General features: G+C 41.3%; 2 protein-coding genes across 4 annotated transcripts in view; both read left to right on the top strand.

The window, feature by feature from the left end:
* Window positions 1-8,674, top strand: part of TCTN3 (tectonic family member 3) — a 28,164-nt gene extending 19,490 nt beyond the window's left edge. Inside the window, exon 14 of the mRNA XM_082639287.1 lies at window positions 7,224-8,674. Within this exon, the coding sequence (XP_082495413.1) occupies window positions 7,224-7,460 (237 nt within the window). The 3' untranslated portion in view covers window positions 7,461-8,674. The remainder of the gene's footprint in view (window positions 1-7,223) is intronic.
* A 3,988-nt stretch (window positions 8,675-12,662) lies between these two features.
* ALDH18A1 (aldehyde dehydrogenase 18 family member A1) overlaps window positions 12,663-26,155 on the top strand; it is a 46,984-nt gene continuing 33,491 nt past the window's right edge. Inside the window, exons 1-3 of one of the 3 annotated variants that reach the window (XM_082631300.1) lie at window positions 12,664-12,792; window positions 13,332-13,456; window positions 16,040-16,155. In XM_082631300.1, coding sequence (XP_082487426.1) covers window positions 16,068-16,155 — 88 coding nt within the window. In that variant the 5' untranslated portion in view covers window positions 12,664-12,792; window positions 13,332-13,456; window positions 16,040-16,067. Of the gene's footprint in view, window positions 12,793-13,331; window positions 13,457-16,039; window positions 16,156-26,155 lie in introns of all 3 variants that reach the window. The other 2 variants (XM_082631301.1, XM_082631299.1) reach the window with 2 other exon arrangements.

Raw genomic sequence — 26,155 nt, 5'->3', positions numbered from 1 at the left:
CATCTTTAGTCATTAGGGATATGCAAATTAAAAGCATAAGACACCACTCACTAGAATATCCAATAGAATATGCACTAGAATAGCTAAAATCAAAAAGACTGTGATAACATGAAATCTTGCAAGAATGTAGAACAACTGGAGCTCTCATACTTCGCGAATGGGAATGAAAAATGGTACAATCACTTAGTCTTACAAATTCATCTTCTCTATGACCCAGCAATTTTTCCTGGTTATTTACCCAAAATAAATGAAAACATATGTCCAAAATAAGATTTGTACAAGAATGTTCATCACAGCCTTAGTCTTAATAGCACATAGTCCATAGTCTGAAATATGTAGCTACAAAAACATAAATCTAAGAGGTGGTATCCACAACTTTTTCTCTAATAGTGGTAGTTTTCATTTGTATTGATTTGACATAGAGGATTAGCACATAATGGTTTAAAAGTTATCATTATAAATATGTAATATAGTAACATATAGGGTGTACTTATTATCAAAGCCAAACAGAATCTAATCCAAACTTTTTATGTTACTAAACAGTAAATCTTACTTGGGGACAAAGTATTTTGCTGCATGTAAACTGAACTGAAGCAAATAAATCCCCTAAGCTTCACAAAGTGTTAAAACAGAATTGCTGGTGGTAAACATCATAAAATATTATAGCTTAAGGTAGAAATAAATTGTCAACCATACATAAAAGAACTAGATCCATAGTAAAAGAAATTGTGCTGACTTGGCTTTGTGCCTTTTGTTTTGATAAAAGAAATGAGATGACCAGACTTTTTTTTTTTTTTTTTTTTTTGACTGTGTTGGGTCTTCGTTGCTGCACATGGGCTTTCTCTCGTTGCGGCGAGCAGGGTGCTACTCTTCATTGTGGTGTGTAGGCTTCTCATTGCGGTGGCTTCTTTTGTTGCAGAGCATGGGCTCTGGGCATGCGGGCTTCAGTAGTTGTGGCACACCGGCTTAGTTGCCCCGCGGCATGTAGGATCTTCCCAGACCAGGGATTGAACCCGTGTCCCCTGCATTGGCAGGTGGATTCTTGACCACTGTGCCACCAAGGAAGTCCCAATGACCGGACTTTGAGGGGTTTTGGGGTTTTTTTGTTTGCTTGTTTGTTTTTTTGTTTTGTTTTGTTTTTTTCAGTATTCTTGCTACACATGCTAAACAGTGAATTCTCTAATTTTGCTTATACATAACTTTTAAAATGCAAATAAAAAACTTTAGACTTAAGAATTCATGTGTAACACACTGAACTTAACTTTAAAATCTTTTTCTTCATGTGGCACTAAAACAAAGGCTCTAAAATGGGTCAATAACATTCAGTATTACCCAGTGACCTGGCAAGTGCATTCAAGTTCCTTTTAATTATTGGATTATCTACTAGACTGCACTTGTTCCAAACCTCCACATAAATATGGAGGCAGTATTTTTAATATATGAAGAATAAGCATTTCATTTGAAATATTAACAAATAAGTATATGAATGAATGAACCACAGCCTTTAGAGATCCTAATTACAGTGTGGTGGGAAGGATAAGGAGTCAAAGTAACCTGTAATTGCTGACTCTCAAATTAGCTATGGCATACTTACTACCTTGTGATTTATTTACCTCTTCTTACTTTATATTAGTTCCCTATCTCCAAAATACCTCTACTCATTTGTGCAAAAAAGGATCTTTGTTGAGTGCCTCCCCTGTGCCAAGTATCATGATTGGTACTAGGTATAGTGTGGTAAACAAGATAGACGTCATCCACCCTTACAGAAGGTGTGGAGCAATACCAAGGTGAGGTTTGGAACACTGTTACAGAAATTATCCAGGATATACTAATAGCCTGGGCCCAGATGTGAGGGCTGCAGGAAGGAGACAGAGTTCAGGAGGTTTATCACGGATAGGACTTGATTGCTTGGATGCAGAGGTTGAGGGAGAGAATGAGTCAAGGATGATGGATAGCTTTTAGTTTGGGCATTTCATTCAGTTCTTTTATATCTTATATGGTAATAGCCTGTTGACTACCAAATATAATACTACTTTTTGCAGTAACCCTTGTATTTTTCATCCCCCCCCACCACCACCACTCTTTTTTTAATTTGGTAGGTATTCTGAAGTTTTTCTTCCTTTTTTGTTTTGTTTGTTTTGGAAGGCCACCCTCAAGCTCCTGGAACCCACTTTGCCTGTCAAGTGCCTGGAAATATACATCTCCCAGACGGCTCTTAACTAATGACTTAAGGGCATAGGAATATGAGAGCCCAACTCCCTTGCCTTGGGTTGGGAGCACACAAATTGTTGGAACTGTAAATCCTACATTATAGCTCAGAATACCCCAGCAGATTAGGCTAATGCTACATAATGGTATAATATATCAAATTAATGAATAATTGTATAATTTATCAAAATAATATGTAAACATATTTTTAAAGTCAAAAATGCTAGAAAAGAGGATCTCTTAACAAAAAATAAAGTCCCATATCCCCCCTGCTCTCCAGAAATTAACCTGTTTAACCCTTTTCCTCTTTCTTGCTGGTATTTGTCTCAATTTCTAAGCAATATCATACTCAATTATCTCTTGAATTTAGAGTTTATATAATCTATTGACATCCTATCTTGGTAGATGAGTTTAGCTTTGTTACTCTTCTCCTACCCCTCCCACCACTCTCCCAGTATAGTTACATCAAAATGTTTTATTAAGTCAATATTCAGTGTTTCATTTTTGTGATCATACATTTATGTTGAGCCAAGTAATTAAATTTTTGTGAAATGTTTTATTCTTCCTAAAATTAATAATTACCTCATATTTCATTTCTTTAATTTTCTTTGAGCTAATAGCTAAAACTTCTCACATACTCTAACAGCTCTGTAAAATTCCTCTCAGTGCAGTTTTCCAGCTGCATTGCCAGCTGAACTTGCCAATAGTGTTACTTGTTCTACCTTTCCTACATATTTTCTTCATGGAGACCTCCATAATCTGATGTAAAATGGACTAGTTGCTGCCCAGCAGCTGTTTTGGAACTTTCCTTTACTGTCATCTTGGAGATTCCCCCTTGCTTCCTACTTGTGTTAGAGTCGCTGTTAACTAGACATTACTTTTTCATTTTTCTTGGCTTATTCTCTTGTTTTGGTGGAGCTCAAATTCTAATAACATCTTTGAAAAAAGGAGCATGTAAAATACTTTTTTTTCTTTAGTTCACACATCTAAAGATAACTTTATTTAACCACCATCGTCATCATTATCATGATGCATAGTTGATCATTTGGCTAGGTATAGAATTCTAGATTGAAAATAATTTTCACTCTCAATTTTGAAAGCATTCCTCTAGTTTCCAATATTGCTGTTGAGAAGCCATTTTAAGATACTATTTTTACCCCTAATAGTCTGAAGTTTCCACAAAATGAGGCCTTGGGTAGTATTTTTTCTTCATTCATCATACCAAACAATTCATGGGATTTTTTTACTCTTTTAAAGCTCAGTTCTGATAAATTTCAGTTATTATTATATGTTTAATAATTTCCCCCCACACACACTATTTTCTGTTCTTTCTTTTTGGAACTCATGTTAATCTGTTACAGGATCACTATATTGATTCTCTAATTTTTTTCTTTTCTCTTATATTATCTCTCTGTTTATCTTTTTGTTCTTTCTAGAAGAGTTCCTCAACTTTGTCTGTTAGTCTTTTTACTGAATTTCTTTTGGCTATCACATTTTTAATATCTGAGAGCTCACTCCTATTCTGTGTCTTTTCATAATATCCTTTTCTTATATATTTTTAAGATATTAACAATTTTTTGTCTTCATCTTTAATCTCTGTTTCCTCTGAATTTGTTTATTCCATTCATTTGGTACAGTTTTTCTCTTTAACATGAGAAACTTCTCCCACTTACCTGGCAATCTCTAGCTGTCTATCCAAAATAAGAGTAAGGTGTTAAACTGATGGAAAGCTCTGTGATCATGAGTGAGACTTATTGACTTGTAGGCTTCACTGTATGGTGGTTAGGTGCAGTAGCTTTGAGGGTTGTAGGACTGCCAATGTCATTATCTTTTTATCTTCTTATTGGGACTGTTAATTTTCTCCAGAAAAAAAAACCCTCCTGGCTCCTGACTGAAGGATATGTATATAAGACCATCTCTCACCATTTTGAAGCCAGACTGGGGGAAGGGATTTCATTATACAGAATAATTGCCCTATTTTAAGTTCCATACCTCACTCTGTCCTTTTCTTTTTAATTTATTTATTTTATTTATTTTTTTATTTTTGGCTGCATTGGGTCTTCGTTGCTGTGTGCAGGCTTTTTTTTTTTTTTTTCTCTTGTTGCGGAGAGCGGGGGCTACTCTTCTTTGACGTGCGAGGGTTTCTCATTGCGGTGGCTTCTCTTGTTGCAGAGCACAGGCTCTAGACTTGCAGGCTTCAGTAGTTGTGGCTCGCCAGCTCTAGAGCACAGGCTCAGTAGTTGTGGCGCACGGGCTTAGTTGCTCCACGGCATGTGGGATCTTCCTGGACCAGGGCTCGAACCTGTGTCCCCTGCATTGGCAGGCGGATTCTTAACCACTGAGCCACTAGGGAAGCCCTCACTCTGTCCTTTTCCATGTCCAGTGGCCCTAAATCCAGAATTTCTCTGGTTTAAATTTTCTGGTCTCTTGTTGAGATAGGGAAAGGGTGGTTGTCTGATTGCATTGAGGAGGGTATCATTCAGTAACCATTTTCTGTCCCTGCCTCATCCCTGCTTCCCTGTTGTCTTCTATTACTGAGTCTTTCAGGGTTCTACAGAGATCTTCTTCTCGTCTCTGAAGGCTTTTAGGTTTGGCCTTCTTTCCCTCTGTGAAACCTTGCCTCCATCTGTTTTCTGTATTCACATATTATGATATCTCTCTATTTCAGTGAAGATGGAATTTTGTATCTGTTTCTTATTGTATTGGAGTGGTTTTAAGATATACAGAGAGAAGACATGTCTTTACATTGCCATCCTAAAATCAAGTCCAGTAGTAGCTCTGATGAGCCTAATCCCAAGTGAGTCTGAAGAAAACAATTCGAAGAACTTTTACCATGTGGGATTTCCCAGCCATTGAAATACCACTATAGACTTAAATATACATATATATATATATATATATATATATATATATACACACACACACATATATATGTGTGTGTGTGTATATGTATATATGTGTGTGTGTGTGTGTATATATATATATCTGGATAGACATGGGCCTAAAGTTTGCCTTCTTGGGCTCATAGCTCAGTTCCCAGTATAGGCTGACCCCAAGCTCCAGAAGTTCCCTGATTTTGGAGTTTGCAGGAGCTAATGACACTTTTCCCTACCTCAGCTTGCAACCAATTAAAAGAGTCAGGTGGAGATCAAAATATCAGCTTTATCACTAATAAACACTAGATAGGTAGATTTGGCTTGGGTGTGTAGCAGTGAGCTTCCTAATGTAAAACTACACTCTTCCATTATGAGGCCACTACCCTAGTTATAACCACAACACCTGGGACTGCTTGTAGGCAGTTTAAAATTTCCCCTCCCCCTAAAGGCTCTGAAATGAGTCAGAACAGCCCATTAATTAAATAAACTCTTAGGCAACACTGAACCCAAGGCTAAAAATTCATTCCCTATTCTATTTTCCATCCCAAAGTGTTTCCAGCCATCCCAGCTTATATAGCTCATCAGGCATTCTGCAGTGAGGTTAAATAACAATGTTAACGTATTTCAATAATGTCAACTGCAAAGATTTTCTCCAAAAATTGAATATATATCCTCTCCCCATTATAAAGTTCCTAGGGAAAAATTAAAATCCTAAACAGGAAATCCTTTTGTAAGTTAAAGTCTAAAGAAAGTTTATTACTTAATCTTAAGTAATAAACTCCTCCCCATTTTCTTTGTCTGGTTAGTCTCAGCCAGTTTTCAATGCGTGGCTGGAGTCAGGATACCCTCAGCATCTTCAGCCTAAGCTGGCTGTACTTGGAATGTATGTGGGTCTTTCAATGCCACAGAAGTTACATTAGTTCTATACCAACTCCCATATGAGCTTCACTGTTTTAAAAAAAAAAAAATCCAAAGAGTTAGTATGACATGCAAGATTATCACAACACTGGCCCCACATCCATTTTTTTTTTTTTTTTTTTTTTTTTTTCCCCATACGCGGGCCTCTCACTGCTGTGGCCTCTCCCGCTGCGGAGCACAGGCTCCGGACGCGCAGGCCCAGCGGCCATGGCTCACGGGCCCAGCCGCTCCGCGGCATATGGGATCCTCCCAGACCGGGGCACGAACCCGCATCCCCTGCATCGGCAGGCGGACTCTCAACCACTGCGCCACCAGGGAGGCCCACCACATCCATTTATTTTAAAAATGCCTGTGGAAGGGTATACCAAGCAAAATTATGTTCCCAGAGCCTGATATTTACTGTTGCCAAAGACCACAGCAGAGATATGTGGCATCAGAGTGAAGGAAGGTAAATGAAAATCTTCATTTCTGGTTCCACAAGATAGTTATTTACTGTCAAATTATAATCAAAAGTTTGCCTAGTGAACAGAGTCAGAACAAAGGGAATTCAGTTTAGACAAACTTAATTCCAGTCATCAGGCTGCAACCATATCTACCCAAAGCTATGTCTATTAGATCAGATACTTGAGTCAGCTTGACAAAGAGCATCTTCTTCACTTGACTTGAATTGGTGTTTGGTTGGGAGGATCCTTTCTAACCCTGAGATTCTGTGAGCTTGATGGTTTTTTAATCCACATGACTGAGTTCTTTGCTTTTTCCATGAAGTTTCACATTTCTTTCTACAACTGAAGAAGAAATAGAAATACTGCTAGTACGTGTGTACTGTTTCAGAGCCTGGAGCCTTCTGGGACCTGATAAGGTAGAGCTGCTAAACACCTAACAGCAGCAGTTTCTACCTGATAAGGTAGAGCTGCTGAACACATAACAGAAGCAGTGGCCTCTTTGATATCAGACAGGTCCCCACCTGCAGGGAGCTAGAGTCAGTCTTTTGGTAGGTGTAACTGTTCACAGTTCTGGTGTCCTCGAGTATTGCTAAGAATTTAATTTCCTTGTGTCTCGCTCAGAAGGAGAACTACATAGGATCAATATGAGAAAAAGGTCTGTCTTGCTTAGAGCAGTTTGTTTTGAGTCTTTATTCAGGGAAGTAATAATAACAGTCAAATTGGAGGGCTGTTTGAATGGGTACCAAGCACTAACCTGTCACGGACATTCTTCTTGCAGGATTCCCAACAAGAAACAGAAGTACCTTTGACAACTGTTGTGACCTTTGTGGACATTACCCAGAAGCCAGAGCCTCCAAGAGGCCAACCCAGAATGGACTGGAAATTGCCCTTCGACTTCTTCTTTCCCTTCAAAATGGTATTCAGCAGAGGAGTAGACTCTCAAAAAGGCTCCGTCTCTCCCATTCTTATCCTGTGTCTCTTACTACTTGGAGTTCTCAACCTAGAGACGAAGTGAAAAAAAGAAGCAGCAGCAGATTTCAGTGTTCCCCATGGGAAGTTCTGAGGCACCCTGCTTATCTTGGCTAAACAGATCCTCACCTGCTCATGACCAGAGGAGAGCATTTAGGAGAACAGAGGACCTAAATGAAGGAGTGGAATTGCTGGGCAATATGGTAACTGTATGTTTAATCTGTTGAGGACCTGCCAAACTTCTTTCCAAACTGGCTGCACCACCAGCAGTGTGTAAGGGTTCCAGTTTCTCCACGTCCTTCCCAGTATTCGTTCTGTTTATACTAGCCATCCTACTGGGTGTGAAATGGATCTCGCCGTGATCTACCGTGCCCTTTTAAACTGTGGTGTGTGAGATCTTACACTAGAAATGAGCACTTCTGCTCTTCCGAGGCAGGAATACCCCAAGTAGTCTTTTCCTCTCTACCCCTCTGCTAATTTGATTAGCTTGTAAGCCTAGTTTCCAATTACAAAGCTGCTTAACATATCTTAGGTAAGATTTTATGATGTTCTTATCGCCAGTCACTCCCCTTGTAACAGACCTTTGAAAAACATTTTTTTAAATCATCTAGAGAATAATGCAGTCTTCTTCCCTCCCTTTGTTTATACAGGAGGTCTCTTACTGCACGAGATGTCTATTGTAATCATGTATTCAATTTAAGGAGCAAGTTTTACTGTAAAGGGGTATGTGCAATTTGGATAGAATAAAATTGAAATCCCAGCCGGCCCGTTACAGGTGTGGAGAAACAGGTACTCTCGAATACTTTTAGTGAGAACATAAACTGGTAGAAACTTAGACAGAAGGGCAAATAGCTATTTAATATGTATCAAAAGCCTTAAAAATGTTCACAAACTTTAACCCAACAATTCCACTTATTAGACATTATGGGGCGGGGGGGGGATGATGTCCAACAATAGGGAATTAGTTAAATAAACTATGATGTATCCATAGATTGGAATGTTGTACAACCACCGAAAATTGAGTAGACCTGGCTTTATTGCCATAAGAAAACATTCATGATCTATTTTTAGTGAATAAAATAGGCTACAAAATAGTACATATACTTTATGGTGCTATTTTTGTAAAACAAAAAATATTTATACATATGTACTTAAACAAACACCTGGAAAGCTAACCTGTCTAAAATGGGAATTTTTTCTTAATAATAAGCATTTCTGATTTTTATAATCAGAGAAAATAAAACTGTATTTTAAAGAAAATATTTGTTCTCCAGGAAAAACCTCCCTGTTTATTGTATATAGGAATGTTCCTTATTTATGAGTAACTTCCCATTTCTATTGATGTATTTGCTTGTTTGGCATTCTGGGCCTGTCTTTTAAAGCAGGGGTTCCTAAAGGCCAGTCACATCATAAACTGGGGTTCTTTAAAAATGCTGATTCCTCGGCCCTGCGTCTAGAGATTCTAACTCACTGGGGGCTCGAAGAATCTGTATCTTTTAAAAGCCTTCCTGGTGCTTCTGATGTTCAGCCTGGTTTGTGAAACTACAAAGTTATATTGCATAGTCTGGCTGAAACTGGTTAAGTGTTTGTCCTAACATTGCCAACTCACGTAACATGTCTACCGGCCTAGCCTACTCCCTTTTCTCAGAGAATCACCTCCACACAGAGCTCTGCTGTGTTGGAGTTACCTGCATGACCCCTCCTCTCCCTGCCACAGCTGACTAGACCAAAAATGGAGTCCTGGACCAAGTTAGGCCAGTAAGATTTTCTCTCTAGGAATATGAAACTAGGATGAAGTCTAAAAGTCAGTGGGGAGGAGGCACTAAAGATATTTTAGGGCTGAGGAAGCCATTTTCCACCAGATGTTCACTAGTGAAGAGTGTATCTTAAAAGGAGAAAAAAAGAAGCAGATTGCAGACAGAAGTGTAAATAGGAAACCCAGAAATGGAGGAGAATATTGGTTCCCAACTTCCAGTTCCTTGTACCCACCTCTTATGACATCCAGTTTTACCTTCTGCTCTTCTTTACCTTTTACTCTTTCTAGTAAATTGTCTTGTTTGAATAAGTTTCTGTTACTAACAATTAAAGAACCTGAGACTAAGATAACTTTATTTTTTAAAAGCTTTATTTATTTTATTTTTGTCTGCATCAGGTCTTAGTTGTGGCACGCGGGATCTTTCATTGCAGCGCGCGGGCTCTTCGTTGCAGCACGCGGGCTTCTCTCTAGTTGTGGCATGCAGGCTCCAGAGCATGTGTGCTCTGTAGTTGTGGTGCGTGGGTTCCAGAGCACATGGGCTCTGTAGTTTGTGGCATGCAGGCTCTCTAGTTGAGGCGCACGAGCTCAGTAGTTGTGGCATGCGGGCTTAGTTACCCCGCAGCCCATGGGATCTTAGTTCCCTGACCAGGGATGCAACCTGTGTCCCCTGCATTGTAAGGCAGATTCTTTACCACTGGATCACCAGGGAAGTCCCCTAAGATAACTTTAACCTAGTACTCTATGGCAGGTAAAGATGCAGTCTTCAATCCTGCATTCTTATAGTCAAGTTCTAAATAGTCCACTTCCTTTGTGACTTTCTGGTCGTGTCCAGCCCTGTTTCCACTTGCTGAGACAAAAGTTAAATCCCTCCAATCCAAATAGAATCACTTTTTTTTTTTTTTAAGTTACATGAAGGAAAGATACCATGGCTGTATTATTTCCTTGATTTCTTTTTTCTTTCTTTCTTCATTTTTTTTTTTTTGGTTATATTCACTAGTTTGTTTTATTTTCTATTTCCTTCATTTCTATGGAAAGGCAAACTAGATTATAATTCTGGTATTTGATTTTTCCCAACCCACAGTCACATATCCCACTCCTTTCTCTTTATTGGTGAAGTAGAATATTAATAGTAAGACAGTAATGAAAATAAATAGAAAATATTTGGACAATGTTAAAGGATTTTCATATTTGATCCTAACAATGCTATAGGCTAATTTATGTAGAATATAGTATATAGAATATAGGCAAGTATAGAAGATAGGCAAGGGCAATATTATTAACACATTGCTTATTTGAGAAAACTAAGCCCAAGGAAATTGAGAAAACTAAGCCCAAGGAAATTAAGTCCATTCATTTATCAAATATTTATTGGCTATTATGTGCCAGGAATATACTTCCCTGCTCTTAGGAGCTCATATTCTAGCAGGGAAGGCAGACAAGCAATTAACATAAGGTGATGTGTGGGTTAAGGACACATTAAGAACAGAACAGCACTTCCTGAGTGGAGAAAGCCTCTGTCCCTAATGATTTTAGCTATACCCACAGTTACCTATTTTGTTCTAAGTTCATGGTGAGAATCTTAAAAGCTCAAGTACCCAATGAAACTACTGGAGGACAGTTTTCTTTCTTTTGTATCCCCTACCCTACTTTAAATCCAAAGTGCTCAAAACTTAACACATGTTCGGTGTGTTCATCCGTCACCCAAAAGAATTGCTCCCCTCATCTATTTCCTAACACTGTGTTGCAGCACCACCAGATTTGCAACTACCCCTTGTTGTCTCTCACCCTCCCCGTTTCAGTTTCAAGTAGTTAACGAGGTCACCTCTCCCTCCTTTATGCTCCCTGCCCCCTACTGGAGCCTTTTCCCCAGTCATCATTTCTCTTCTTGGGCCTTTGCAATAGGCTAACCAAGCTCCCAGCTTATACCCCTCTCTACTGATTTCAGACACACAAATCTGATCATGCCACTCCAGTACTTTAAAAGTCATGGTTCTCTAACCTTGAGGATGATAAAACTTGAAACCTTTAGCATGGCACAAAAATTTTGCAGGATGCCCCTACCCCACCAAACACCCCGCCTGTCATGTCCCACATGCAGCCTCTCCTCATAGGGTGTCTCCTGCCTCTGCATATTCCATTCCCTCTTCCTCCTGTGATCCTGCTCCCCTCTTATACGTGAACTACGTACTTCTTGTCCTTCAAAGCACAATTCGAGGGCTTCTCTGGTGGCGCGGTGGTTGAGAGTCCGCCTACCGATGCAGGGGACACCGGTTCGTGTCCCGGTCCGCGAAGATCCCACACGCCGCGGAGCGGCTGGGCCCGTGAGCCATGGCCGCTGAGCCTGCACGTCCAGAGCCTGTGCTCCGCGACGGGAGAGGCCACAACAGTAAGAGGCCTGCGTACCGCAAAAAAAAAAAAAAAAAAAAAAAAAAAAGCACAATTTGAATATCTGCTCTTTTCAAAGCCTTGCCTGTTGTGCCCCTGGGCACCCCCTCCTCTTAACATTAATCACACAGTGCTGTAATCTTTTGCTCACCTGTCTGCCTTCTCACAAGGCTACGGACTGATCTAGAGAGATGATGATGTCTTCCTCCAAACCTAGGGAATGCCTGATACATGAAGTAGCCAACGTTTTAAGAGCGAGGGAATGAATAAATAGGCTCAGCAATGTTCTTAGGGACAACTACGCAAGGGGCAAGATGCCTTCCTCGTCACCGACCTCCACCCACGTGCTCTGCCCTCCCCAACCCCCCACGTGCCCAGCGTGCCCAGCACTACCTCTGTGCCTATGCAGGAATGTGCCCTTTGAGGAAAACACAGCAAGTATAACAGAGGGAGAGAGTCTGAGCTCTAATTTGAAGGGTGGATCCGCATTCACCTTTGGAATGGTGTCAATTGCCAGGGATTAAATACAACTATTTTAAATTACAGTAGTCTCACCAATGCCCTTGCTGAACGAGAGTTGGGCTGGGACACTTGGGGAAACCTCCAGGCGACTAGGGGGCAAATCATTTGATCGCAGTGCCAACATATTTCCATTTAGGCAGCAGAAGTTTGCCTGGAGTGTGGGATCTTCAAATTGTGTACATTGATCCAACCGATTGATATTTCTGAGGTGTGCCTGGGATATAATGATCAACAGTGACAAACACACCGTATGGGATCTACCAGCAGCTGAGGGATCCAGGCATATTTTCTGCCTCCCTGGAAGGCCCGATGGGCGACCCTCTTCGGCCCAGTTCCCGTCTACTCCTGGAACATGGACATTCACCCAGAGCGCTCCAGCCCAGCCCCGCCCACCCCCCCCACCCCTCCACACCCCCACACCCCCACCCCCCTCACCCCCCCCCGTCGTCGGCCTGGCCTCAGCGGGCTGGGCTCGCCACGTGGAGCGCGGGCCCGATTCTCAGAAGGCGCCTACGCCATTGCCGCGGCGCAGCTCCGGGCCGGCCCCTTGCGTCGCGTCAACAGCGGAGGCCGCGCGGCCCGGGTTTACTCCAACGCTGTTGACGTAACGTCAGCCTTGCGGGACGTGGACGGAAGAAAAGGGAGTGTAAGCCGGCGCCAGAATCCGCCAGCGTGTAGTACGGGCCGGGCGCCGGGGCTGGGCGGCTGCGTTCAGGTAGGTACGGGCGGGCGGCGAGGATGGCGGGGACAGTGGCGGGGATGGTGTGGCGCCGGTGCCTCCGCGGGGGCTGAGGCGCCGCCCGGGCTGGAGAAGGTGTGTGCGCAGGGTCGCGGGCGACCGAAGGGGCTGCCGGGGCGCGCGGCCGGAGCAGGGTGGCGGGGCAGGCCCGCGAGTGAGTGTGGGAGCGCGGAGGGATGGTGGCGGGCTGGGCCGCCCAGAGCGCGTTGCACCGCCACATGCCGGGGCGCGGAGGCTCAGGCGCAGCGGGGATTGCGGGCACCCGAACTCCGTGGCAGCCCTCGGATACACCCAAATGCAGGAACTGATCCATGTGGAGGCTTGACGACCCTGCGGACCCCTTTTCCGCCCAGGAGTCCGGAGCCAGCTTCCAGTGCACCTGCATGGGTGGTGGGGTTTCACCCTGTTTGTGACTGTCCACACGGCGACTCTCAGGGGCCTGTGTGTGCAGTCCCTCGCAGCCCGCCCGAGCTTTCGTGATCCCCTCTTCAAAACCATTCCCCCCCACCCCGCAGCCGGAGAGCTCGCTCACCACCGCCTTTCGCAGTGTGGCATAAGGTCTGTGAAGAATTCCTTCTGGCACATCAGGGCGGACCCAGATCCATCCCCTCCCCCATCACCTTTCTCTGCTCTAGTGGCGGTGAGCTTTATCATTGGGTCTTTGTCTTAAAGTGGTGAACCATATACCAAGCCTGTGTTTCTGGGCGACGTTTGTTGAGACTAAAGTTCAGTTCCCTATTCAGGTAAGAAAGGTAAGGGCTTTCTGTTTAGAACCTGTAAAAAGGTACTTGAGAAATGTCCTGAGTCAAAACGTGGAAACTTTTCATTTGATGACATGGAGTCTAGACAGACACACATAACCTTTGCTCCCTGGAATTAGCCATGTACTTTTTGAGGGTATAATAAATTCTGGCAGAATGAACTATCCTTTGCAGTGAGGTAGGAATCAGTCAGAGGCCATGAGAGAGGCAGGGAGGCCTGGTTTCTAGATCAGTCTTCAACCTGGTAACTTACTGACCTTAAACATTCAGAGCTTTCAGTTATTCATAGATAAGAGACAGGTAAACAGTCCATAAGTATAATTTATGATTACGTCTGTCCATCAGAGGATATGGAATTCTTTGTGCCTGTGACAGGTCCTGAAAGAAATAAAGAAATGCGTTGTAAGATATCATTAGTGTCTGAAAGACAGACAGAGGAGAGCAGATGTTTATTGAGCATCTCTTGTACCCAGGCATTCCATGCATTCTCTCACAAAAATTCCATGAGGTCCTTACTGTTATTGTCCCTAGTTTACAGATGAGGAAACAGAGACTTAGAAAGATTGGAAGGCCCACAGCTAGCAAGGCACACAGCTAACAAGTGCAAAGCTTGAATGAACCTAACTAAATCTCTCCAACTCCAAAATCCTTGTGTCCCATGTTACCATGCTGTCAGTGGGAAGTTTATAATCTAGTTGGGAGAATCAGCAGTAGCACATGAACCAGTCAGAAACTAATGCTAGAGTTGCTGGGGAAAGTTTGTGAAGGAGATAGAATTAGAATTTTAGTGTCACTATTTGATTATTGTACCCTTTTGGCTCTTCTAGGGTTATTTTGGAGAATTCATATGTAAATAATTGTTTAGCAATAATTACTGAAGGAATTTGTAAAAGCAGCAAACATAGATCATGGGCTCATATCTGCTTCAGTGTTATGCAAATAATTTTGTCTTGGGACCTTCCATACTGTCACAAACACTGAAGTCAACAGAGAGCACTTAACACTTTCTATTGCCTATTAGAGGCCATATCTTTTACAACAGATGTATCCTGCCAGTCTCTTCTCTTCTTTCTGTACCTTTGTGCAGTATAAATTGAAGAGCATTAACCATTCCTTGTTTCTCTTCACTAGGGGACAAAATGCTAGTCTTTTGGGGCATGTTTAAGCACGTTGAGGCATGTTTAAGAGGGTTGAATATATCTACCAATACGTAGAGAAGTTAAAAGGAGACCCACAAGCAAAGAACACACAGTGTTTTTCTTATCTTGTGAAAACAACCATGTCCCTGTAGTGTAAGAGCTGCAATAATGAATGGCGTATTCTCTGTTTTTTATATATATATGTGTGTGTAAAATATTTGTGTGTATATATATATATGTATATATGAAGATAGAGAGATGAAGAAGCCCCCTACCTATTTGTGAAATAACCTAATCTTTGTCTAAAGCTTCAAGTTTGACCTACCGTGGGAAAATGCCCACAGCCACTATGTTCTCAGCTCTGAGATTTCTAGGTATGTACTCATCCTCCAGGAGATGTGCCCACGGTCATTTCAGATGCCAGCCATTTGCAGGCATTGCCACTCCTTCCCAGGGATTCAAGAGTGTGCTTTGGATTCCTGTGGACGGCAAGAAGAAAGACAAAACAGCAGCCTCCGACCTTTCCTCACTTTTCTTGTGTCAGCAAGGATCAAGCTGGCATTTCAAATATGTGGTTTTCAGAGTTCTGTCAGGAGGTGCTAGCAGGAAGGTGGAGATGGCTGCTTACGGAATGTTGAATCTGTTTTTTGATCTCTTGGCGACTCCTTAATGGTATAGGAATTGTGGTGAAGATTTAATATCAATACGTAAACATTATACCTTAAAGATTTTTTTGTCACTCAAAATATTCATAATCCTTAGTTTCAATTTGTTTGTATAAAAACTAAGATGGTTGGGACTTCCCTGGTGGCACAGTGGTTAAGAATCTGCCTGCCAGTGCAGGGGACACTGGTTCAAGCCCTGGTCCAGGAAGATCCCACATGCCGCGGAGCAACGAAGCCCATGCACCACAGCTACTGAACCCACACGCTGCAACTACTGAAGCCCGTGCTCCGCGACAAGAGAAGCCACCGCAGTGAGAAGCCCGCACACCGCAAGAAAGAGTAGCCCCTGCTCCCCGCAACTAGAGAAAGCCCGCGCGCAGCAATGAAGACCCAACACAGCCAAAAATAAAGAATTAATTAATTAATTTTAAAGAAAAAATTAAGATGGTTGTAAGAAAGGAAGAATAGAGTCAGAGCCTGGGAAGGAGCCATTTGTTTTTTCTCTCTTTTCTATATGTAGAAGAGGTGGGAGTTCCTCTAATACAGGGGAGTTTGGAGCAGGAGAGTTAAGTTTTTACTCTCAGTGTGGGGAGGTGGACGAAAATAAAATGAATTGTCTAGTATTTTGATTATTCATTTTTTAAAATGCATTCTGCAGATACCTTGGTCAGTGACCACCTCGCAGCATGTTGAGTCGAGTCTGCCGCTCTGGGTCCCAGGCCTTCACCCGCCGTCTCCTGCCCTGGGTCCAATCCACAACACTCTCCAGATCTTGTAGGTACCATAGGAAACATAAATATGTGGGAGGTTGGTCCAAGTGTGTTTCAACAAGGTTTTAAAAAGTAAAAAAAATGTAATTTGGCAGAATTGGACACAGGCAGTAAGCAAGGAAGCAGCCTACTGGTGGAACGTTGTGTTTGTATTTATCAATAAAGTGAAATTTTTGGAGGGGATAGATAAGTTTATGGCATAGATTATGGTGATGGTTTCACGAGTGTATACTTACCTGCAAACTCATCAACTTGTGTACATTAATTTTGTACAGATTTTCGTATGTCAAATAAATAAATAACTCAAAATTTTAAAAAAGATTTTAAAGATAAAGTGTTACCTTTATTTAATCCCCCCAGATTTTTTGCAGGCTATTTTTGTTCATTCCTTCTTTGTAATTAAGTGTTTAATTTTGAGATAATTATAGATTCACTTGCAGTTGCAAGAATTCATACAGAGAGATCCCTTATACCCTTTCCCCAGTTATCGCAGTATCTCAACCAGGGTATTGACCAGGGTGGTTAGAGTCAAGATAAGATTTCCATCACTACAGGATCCTTCAAGTTTCTCTTTTCTAGCTGTCCTCTCCTTCCTGTCCCTAACCCCTGGCAGCCTCTAATCTGTGCTCCATTTTTATAATTTTTAAATGTTATATAAATGAAATCATACAGTATGTGACCTTTGGGGGTGACTTTTTTTACTCAGCATAAATCTCTGGAGAGCCATCTAAGTTCTTGTGTCTGTCAGTTTGTTCATTTTTATTACTGAATAGTATTTAATGGTATGGGGGTACCACAGTTAGTGTAACCATTCACCATTGAAGGACAACTGGTCGTTTAACATTTTTTGTCTGTTATGAATAAGGCTGCTGTGAACATTCGTGTATAGGACTTTGTGTGCACATAGTTTTGGTTATCTGGGATAAATGTCCAAAAGTTCAGTTTCTGGGTTGTATGTTAGCTGCATGTGGTAGTTAGTTTTATAAGAACTGGCCAAACTGTTTTTGCAGAGTGGCTGTACCATTTTACATTCACACCAGCAATGTACGAGTGATCCACTTTCTCTTCATCCTCACCAGCATTTGATGTTGCCACTCTTCGATTTTATCCATTTTGATAGATATATAATGATATCTCACTGTGGTTTTAAATTCCTTTTCTCTATTGGCCAGTGAGGTTGGACGTCTCTTCATGTGCTTATTTGCTGACTGTATATCCTCGTCAGTGAAATGTCATTTGCTCATTTTTAATTGGATTGTTTGGTTTTCTACTTTTGAACTTTGAGAGTTTTTTAATGTCTTCTACAGACTAGTCCTTGGTCGGATTTGTGGTTAGAAAGTATTTTCTCCCAGTTTGTAGCTTGCCATTTCAGTCTCTTAACAGGGTCTTTTTTACTTTGATGAGGTCCAGTTTATCAGTTTTTCATTTTATGGATTGTACATGTGAGGTCAAGTCTAAGAACTCTTTGTATAGCCTTAGATCTTGAAGATATCCTGTTTCTTTTTCTAAAAGTTTTGGAGTTTTGCATTGAAGTCCATGATCCATTTTGTTTTGTTTTGTTTTGTTTAACATCTTTATTGGAGTATAATTGCTTTACATTGTTGTGTTAGTTGCTGCTGTATAACAGTGAATCAGCTCTACATATGCATATATCCCCATATCCCCTCACTCTTGAGCCTCCCTCCCACCCTCCCTATCCCACCCCTCTAGGTGGTCACAAAGCCCTGAGCTGATCTCACTGTGCTATGTGACTGCTTCCCACTAGCTATCTATTTTACATTTGGTAGTGTATATATGTCAATACCACTCTCTCACTTCGTCCCAGCTTACCCTTCCCCTCCCTATGTCCCCAAGTCCATTCTCTACTGTGTCTTTATTCCTGTCCTGCCCCTAGGTTCTTCAGAACCTTTTTTTTTTTTTTTAGATTCCATATATATGTCTTAGCATATGGTATTTCTTTTTCTCTTTCTGACTTACTTTACTCTGTATGACAGACTCTAGGTCCATCCACCTCACTACAAGTAACTCAGTTTCGTTTCTTTTTATGGCTCAGTAATATTCCATTGTATACATGTGTCACATCTTCTGTATCCACTCATCTGTCAGTGAACACTTAGGTTGCTCCATGTGCTGGCTATTGTAAATAGTGCTGCAGTGAACATTGCGGTACATGACTCTTTTTGAATTATGGTTTTCTCAGGGTATATGCCCAGTAGTGGGATTGCTGGGTCATATGGTAGTTCTATTTTTAGTTTTCTAAGGAACCTCCATACTGTTCTCCATAGTGGCTGTATCAATTTACATTCCCACCAACAGTGCAAGAGGGTTCCCTTTTCTCCACACCCTCTCCAGCATTTATTGTTTGTAGATTTTTTGATGGCCATTCTGACTGGTGTGAAGTGATACCTCAATGGAGTTTTGATTTGCATTTCTCTAATGATTAGTGATTTTGAGCATCCTTTCATGTGTTTGTTGGTAGTCTGTATATCTTCTTTGGAGAAATGTCTATTTAGGTCTTCTGCCCATTTTTGGATTGGGTTGTTTGTTTTTTGATATTGAGCTGCATGAGCTGCTTGTATATTTTGGAGGTTAATCCTTTGTCAGTTGCTTCATTTGCAAATATTTTCTCCCATTCTGAGGGTTGTTTTTTCGTCTTGTTGATAGTTTCCTTTGCTGTGCAATAGTTTTAAAGTTTCATTAGATCCCAATTGTTTATTTTTGTTTTTATTTCCATTATTCTAGGAGGTGGGTCAAAAAAGATCTTGCTGTGATTTATGTCAAAGAGTGTTCTTCCTTTGTATTCCTCTAAGAGTTTTATAGTGTCTGGTCTTACATTTAGGTCTTTAATCCATTTTGAGTTTATTTTTGTGTATGGTGTTAGGAAGTGTTCTAATTTCATTCTTTTACATGTAGCTGTCCAGTTTTCCCAGCACCACTTATTGAGGAAGCTGTCTTTTCTCCATTGATATTCTTGCCTCCTTTGTCAAAGATAAGGTGACCATATGTGCATGGATTTATCTCTCGGCTTTCTATCCTGTTCCATTGATCTATATGTCTGTTTTTGTGCCAGTACCATACTGTCTCGATTACTGTAGCTTTGTAGTGTAGTCTGAAGTCAGGGAGCCTGATTTCTCCAGCTCCGTTTTTCTTTCTCAAGGCTGCTTTGGCTGTTCGTGGTCTTTCGTGTTAACATACAAATTGTGAAATTTTTTGTTCTAGTTCTGTGAAAAATGCCATTGGTAATTTGACAGGGACTGTATTGAATCTGTAGATTGCTTTGGCTAGTATAATCATTTTCGCAGTGTTGATTCTTCCAATATAAGAGCACAGTATATCTCTCCATCTGTTTGTATCATCTTTAATTTCTTTCATCAGTGTCTTATAGTTTTCTGCATACAGGTCTTTTGTCTCCTTAGGTAGGTTTATTCCTAGGTATTTTATTCTTTTTGTTGCAGTGGTAAATGGGAGTGTTTCCTTAATTTCTCTTTCAGATTTTTCATCATTAGTGTATAGGAATGCAGGAGATTTCTCTGCATTAATTTTGTATCCTGCAACTTTACCAAATTCATGGATTAGCTCTAGTAGTTTTCTGGTGGCATCTTTAGGATTCTCTATGTGTAGTATCATGTCCTCTGCAAACAGTGACAGCTTTACTTCTTCTTTTCCGATTTGGATTTCTTTTTTTTTTTTTTTTTTGCATTATGCGGGCCTCTCACTGCTGCGGCCTCTCCCGTCGCAGAGCACAGGCTCCGGACGCGCAGGCCCAGCGGCCATGGCTCACGGGCCCAGCCGCTCCGCGGCATGTGGGATCCCCCCGGACCAGGGCACAAACCCGCGTCCCCTGCATCGGCAGGCGAACTCCCAACCACTGCGCCACCAGGGAAGCCCTGGATTCCTTTTATTTCCTTTTCTTCTCTGATTGCTGTGGCTAAAAATTCCAAAAGTATGTTGAATAATAGTGGTGAGAGTGGGCAACCTTGTCTTGTTCCTGATCTTAGTGGAAATGGTTTCAGTTTTTCACCATTGAAGACAATGTTGGCTGTGGGTTTGTCATATATGGCCTTTATTATGTTGAGGAAAATTCCCTCTATGCCTACTTTCTGCAGAGTTTTTATCACAAACGGGTGTTGAATTTTGTTGAAAGCTTTCTCTGTATCGATTGAGATGATCATATGGCTTTTCTCCTTCAATTTGTTAATATGGGTTATCACGTTGATTGATTTGCGTATACTGAAGCATCCTTGCATTCCTGGATAAACCCCACTTGATCATGGTGAATGATCCGTTTAATGTGCTGTTGGATTCTGTTTACTAGTATTTTGTTGAGGATTTTTGCATCTATGTTCATCAGTGATGTTGGTCAGTAGTTTTCTTTTTTTGTGACATCTTTGTCTGGTTTTGGTATCAGGGTGATGGTGGCCTCATAGGATGAGTTTGGGAGTGTTCCTCCCTCTGCTATGTTTTGGAAGTTTGAGAATGACAGGTGTTAGCTCTTCTTTAAATGTGTGATAGAATTTGCCTGTGAAGCCATCTGGTCCTGGGCTTTTGTTTGTTGGAAGATTTTTAATCACCAATTTCAGTGCTTGTGATTGGTCTGTTCTTATTTTCTGTTTCTTCCTGGTTCAGTCTCAGAAGTTTGTGCATTTCTAAGAATTTGTCCATTTCTTCCAGGTTGTCCATTTTATTGGCATAGAGTTGCTTGTAGTAATCTCTCATGATCCTTTGTATTTCTGCAGTGTCAGTTGTTACTTCTCCTTTTTCATTTCTAATTCTTTTGATTTGAGTCTTCTCCCTTTTTTTCTCGATGAGTCTGGCTAATGATTTATCAATTTTGTTTATCTTCTCAAAGAACCAGCTTTTAGTTTTATTGATCTTTGCTATCGTTTCCTTCATTTCTTTTTCACTTATTTCTGATCTGATCTTTATGATTTCTTTCCTTCTGCTAACTTTGGGGTTTTTTTGTTTTTTCTCTAATTGCTTTAGATGTAAGGTTAGGTTGTTTATTTGAGATGTTTCTTGTTTCTTAAGGTAGGACTGTATTGCTATAAACCTCCTAGAACTGCTTTTGCTGCATCCCATAGGTTTTGGGTCATCGTATTTTCATTGTCATTTGTTTCTAGGTATTTTTTGGTTTCCTCTTTGACTTCCTCAGTGATCTCTTGGTTATTAAGTAGTGTATTGTTTAGCCTCCATGTGCTTGTATTTTTTACAGATTTTTTCCTATAATTTATATCTAGTCTCATAGCGTTGTGGTCGGAAAAGATACTTGATATGATTTCAATTTTCTTAAATTTACCAAGGCTTGATTTGTGACCCAAGATATGATCTATCCTGGACAATGTTCTATGAGCACTTGAGAAGAATGTGTATTCTGTTGTTTTTGGATGGAATGTCCTATAAATATCAATTAAGTCCATCTTGTCTAATGTATCATTTAAAGCTTGTGTTTCCTTATTTATTTTCATTTTGGATGATCTGTCCATTGGTGAAAGTGGGATTTTAAAGTCCCCTACTATGATTGTGTTACTGTCAATTTCCCCTTTTATGGCTGTTAGCATTTGCCTTATGTATTGAGGTGCTCCTATGTTAGGTGCATAACTATTTACAATTGTTATATCTTCTTCTTGGATTGATCCCATGATCATTATGTAGTGTCCTTCTTTGTCTCTTGTAATAGTCTTTATTTTAAAGTCTATTTTGTCTGACATGAGAATTGCTACTCCAGCTTTCTTTTGATTTCCATTTGCATGGAATATCTCTTTCCATCCTCTCACTTTCAGTCTGTATGTGTCCCTAGGTCTGAAGTGGGTCTCTTGTAGACTGCATATATACGGGTCTTGTTTTTGTATCCATTCAGCCAGTCTATGTCTTTTGGTTGGGGCATTTAAACCATTTACATTTAATGTAATTATTGATATATATGTTCCTATTCCCATTTTCTTAATTGTTTTGGGTTTGTTATTGTAGGTCTTTTCCTTCTCTTGTGTTTCCTGCCTAGAGAAGTTCCTTTAGCATTTGTTGTAAAGCTGTTTTGGTGGTGCTGAATTCTCTTAGCTTTTGCTTGTCTGTAAAGGTTTTAATTTCTCCATCGAATCTGAGTGAGATCCTTGCTGGGTAGCGTAATCTTGGTTGTAGGTTTTTCCCTTTCATCACTTCAAATATGTCCTGCCACTCCCTTCTGGCTTGCAGAGTTTCTGCTGAAAGATCAGCTGTTAACCTTATGGGGATTCCTTTGTATGTTATTTGTTGCTTCTCCCTTGATGCTTTTAATACTTTTTCTTTGTATTTAATTTTTGGTAGTTTGATTAATATGTGTCTTAGTGTGTTTCTCCTTGGATTTATCCTTTATGGGACTCTGCACTTCTTGGACTTGATTATTTCTTTTCTCATATTAGGGAAGTTTTCAACTATAATCTCTTCAAATATTTTGTCAGTCCCTTTATTTTTCTCCTCTTCTTCTGGGACCCCTGTAATTCAAATGTTGATATGTTTAATGTTGTCCCAGAGGTCTCTGAGACTGTCCTCAATTCTTTCCATTCTTTTTTCTTTATTCTGCTCTGCAGTAGTTATTTCCACTATTTTATATTCCAGGTCACTTATCCGTTCTTCTGCCTCAGTTATTTTGCTATTGATTCCTTCTAGAGTGTTTTTAATTTCATTTATTGTTTTGTTCATCACTGTTTGTTTGCCCTTTAGTTCTTCTAGGTCCTTGTTAAACGTTTCTTATATTTTCTCCATTCTATTTCCATGATTTTTGATCATCTTTACTATCATTTCTCTGAATTCTTTTTCAGGTAGACTGCCTATTTCCTCTTCATTTGTTTGGTGTGGTGGGTTTTTACCTTGCTCCTTCATCTGCTGTGTATTTCTCTGTCTTCTCATTTTGCTTAACTTACTGTGTTTGGGGTCTCCTTTTTGCAGCCTGCAGGTTTGTAGTACCCGTTGTTTTTGGTGTCTGCCCCCAGTGGGTGAGGTTGGTTCAGTAGCTTGTTAAGCTTCCTGGTGGAGGGGACTAGTGCCTGTGTTCTGGTGGATGAGGCTGGATCTTGTCTTTCTGGTGGGCAGGACCGCATCTGGTGGTGTGTTTTGGGGTGTCTGTGAACTTAGTATGATTTTAGGCAGCCTCTCTGCTAATGGGTGGGGTTGTGTTCCTGTCTTGCTAGTTGTTTGGCATAGGGTGTCCAGCACTGTAGCTTGCTGGTCGTTGAGTGGAGCTGGGTCTTAGCATTGAGACAGAGGTCTCTGGGAGAGCTCTCACCGATTGATATTACATGGGGCCAGGAGGTCTCTGGTGGTCCAGTGTCCTGAGCTCGGCTCTCCCACCTCAGAGGCTCAGGCCTGACACCTGGCCAGAGCACCAAGACCCTTGATGAAGAATGCTGCTACGCACCGATGGTTTGACCAGAAGTGCCAGTCCGCCAATTTTTTAACCCCTTGCAGTGATGGCACAGTTCACACCATAGAAAGTGATGTGCTCTGAATGTCAAGGCTCACAGGTTTTCTTATCAGAATTTCCATGAATCAACACAACATTGCAGAGAAGCAAGTATTCCCTGCTGCTACTGTACTCCAGGGCTGGGCAGACAAAAGAAAGAGCATCCTTAGAAAGGCTACCATGATGGGGTCCAAGTTCACAGTAGCCAGCACTCCCCACTCCAAAACTCAGGGTGTCCAGACAGCTGCTCTGAGCTGGGGTCTGCCTGCTCCCTCCCTCTCTGGGTAGCCAGCACTCCCTCCATGATCCATTTTGAGTTAATATTTGTATAAGGTGTGATGGTTAGATCGAGCTTCATTTTTTTGCATCTAGAGGTCTAGTTCCAGCACCATTTGTTGAAAGGCTGTTTATGATGTTTTGAGTTGCCTATCTCTTGATAACACCTAAATGTTATCAACAGTCTGTCTCAAAACCTTACTGCAAGAGGACTTGCTTATCAGCTAATCAAGCTTATCATCATTGGAAAAATCTGTTTCCTATTCATGTAAAGAAGAGTGTAAAGTTTAAAAGTTCAGGGTCTGGAACTAGGCTCCCTGTGTTTGAAAACTATCTCTGCTGCTTACTTAGTGACCACAGCTATGGATTTCGGTCACATTTCCATGAGTCGGCATTTTGGACCAGGCTCAGCTACACAGTGGTTCTGTGTCCTTGTCAGCTCTCCATTGGCTCAGGGTTGATTGTTGAGGGCCAGGGGAGAATCTGCTGGGATGATAGATCATCTCTATTCCACATGGCCTCTCATCTTCCAGCAAGCTATCCGTGGCTTCTTCACATGATGCTTCCCAAGAACAGCAAGCATGGCAGTGATAATGTCTCTTGAGGCCTAAGCTCAGAATTTACACAGAGTTAGGCTTCTGCTACATTGTATGGGTCAAAGCAAGTCATAGGGCCAGCCCCTATTCAAGGAGTGGGAAAATAGACTCCACCTGTTAATGGGAGAAGCTTCAAGTATTGTGGCCTTTTTTCCAATCTGGTAATATTGGTAAGTTACTCAACTTGTCTGAGCCTCAGTTTCCTTATTTATAAAATGAAGCTAATAATAATAACTAATTCGTAATAATACCTAACTCATGAGTCTTAACTCATGAGAATTCAGGAAGATGATGATAACGATAGTGATGATGATAGGCATAGCTAACCCTTTTTTTTTAAAATAAATTTATTTATTTACTGGCTGTGTTGAGTCTTCCTTGCTGTGCATGGGCTTTCTCTAGTTGCGGCAAGCGGGGGCTACTCTTCATTGTGGTGCACAGGCTTCTCATTGCAGTGGCTTCTCTTGTTGCATAGCACGGGCTCTAGGCATGTGGGCTTCAGTAGTGGTGGCACACAGGCTCAGTAGTTGTGGCTCATGGGCTCTAGAGCACAGGCTTAGTAGTTGTGGCGCATGGGCTTAGTTGCTCCGCGGCATGTGGGATCTTCCCAGACCAGGGCTTGAACTCATGTCCTTGCATTGGCAGGCGGATTCTTAACCACTGTGCCACCAGGGAAGCCCATAGCTAACACTTTTTTATAATACCAGCTAATATTTATTGAGGGTTTACTTTGTGCCAATCCTTGTTCATGCATTAACTCATTTCATTCCCCACAACAACCTATGAGATCAATGAGATAACAGCAAGTAAGTGAAGGAGTTGAGATTCCAACCCAGGGAGTCTGACTCCAGAACCTACGCTTGTCCTTTCATATATCCTCTGCCTCTGTATAAGGTACATGAATAGTTAACACAGTTCCTGGTATATAGTAAATATTCACTTCAGTATTTTTAATGTTGATATTATTGTTTATTCTCATTAGACTCATTCACAGAAGGAGGCACTTTCTGATCTTATCCCTAGATTTTTCTTTGTATCCAGATTTTTCTGGAACCCCATGTTCACTGACCATGATAAGCAGAAGAGCAGAGAAGAAATTAAAAAGGCAAAGTGAAAAAGCATAGAAATACAAACAGAGGGAAGTGGAAGGCCAGGAAGAGAGATAGGAACCATGTCAGGGTTCCTTCCTCTTCAGGCCCGGAACACAGCCTCATTTATTACTGAGAATTAGGACTCTGATGCTGAAAAGCTGAAGGGCTTCTCCTCCCTTGGAGTGTGGCCCATGGCACTTTTGAGGAATATGGACAACCCCCTCCCCCAACACATTTGTATACACATATACCTCGGTATCCCCTCATCCTTAACAGGAGGAGATGTCTTTTCTTTAAGACTTAGAGCCTAAAGTTTCCTTAGAAGATGGGAAGAGATTACCCTTCCGGAAGCCATGGATTTTTCTTAAGTAATCAAGGCCTTCTAGTCCTTCCTATGGACCCTAAAATGTATAATACACTGCAGCACATAAAAAAAATGCCCTCAAGAAAGATAGGGTCAATCTAGGAGGGTGAAAGCATTGTTGAATAGGAAACCCAGAAAAGCCCTGGACCCCATGGAGCTCTCCTTGGTGCAGAATCCACTGGATATGACTGAGCTTTTACTTGCTTAAAACCTTGTTCAGGGACTTCCCTGGTGGTCCAATG

This window comes from Mesoplodon mirus, assembly GCF_964341445.2.
Source record: "Mesoplodon mirus genome assembly, chromosome: 2".
In the NCBI taxonomy this organism is placed as follows: domain Eukaryota; kingdom Metazoa; phylum Chordata; class Mammalia; order Artiodactyla; family Ziphiidae; genus Mesoplodon; species Mesoplodon mirus.
Note: the sequence above shows the minus strand (reverse complement) of the source record. Positions and strands in the feature narration are given on the sequence as shown.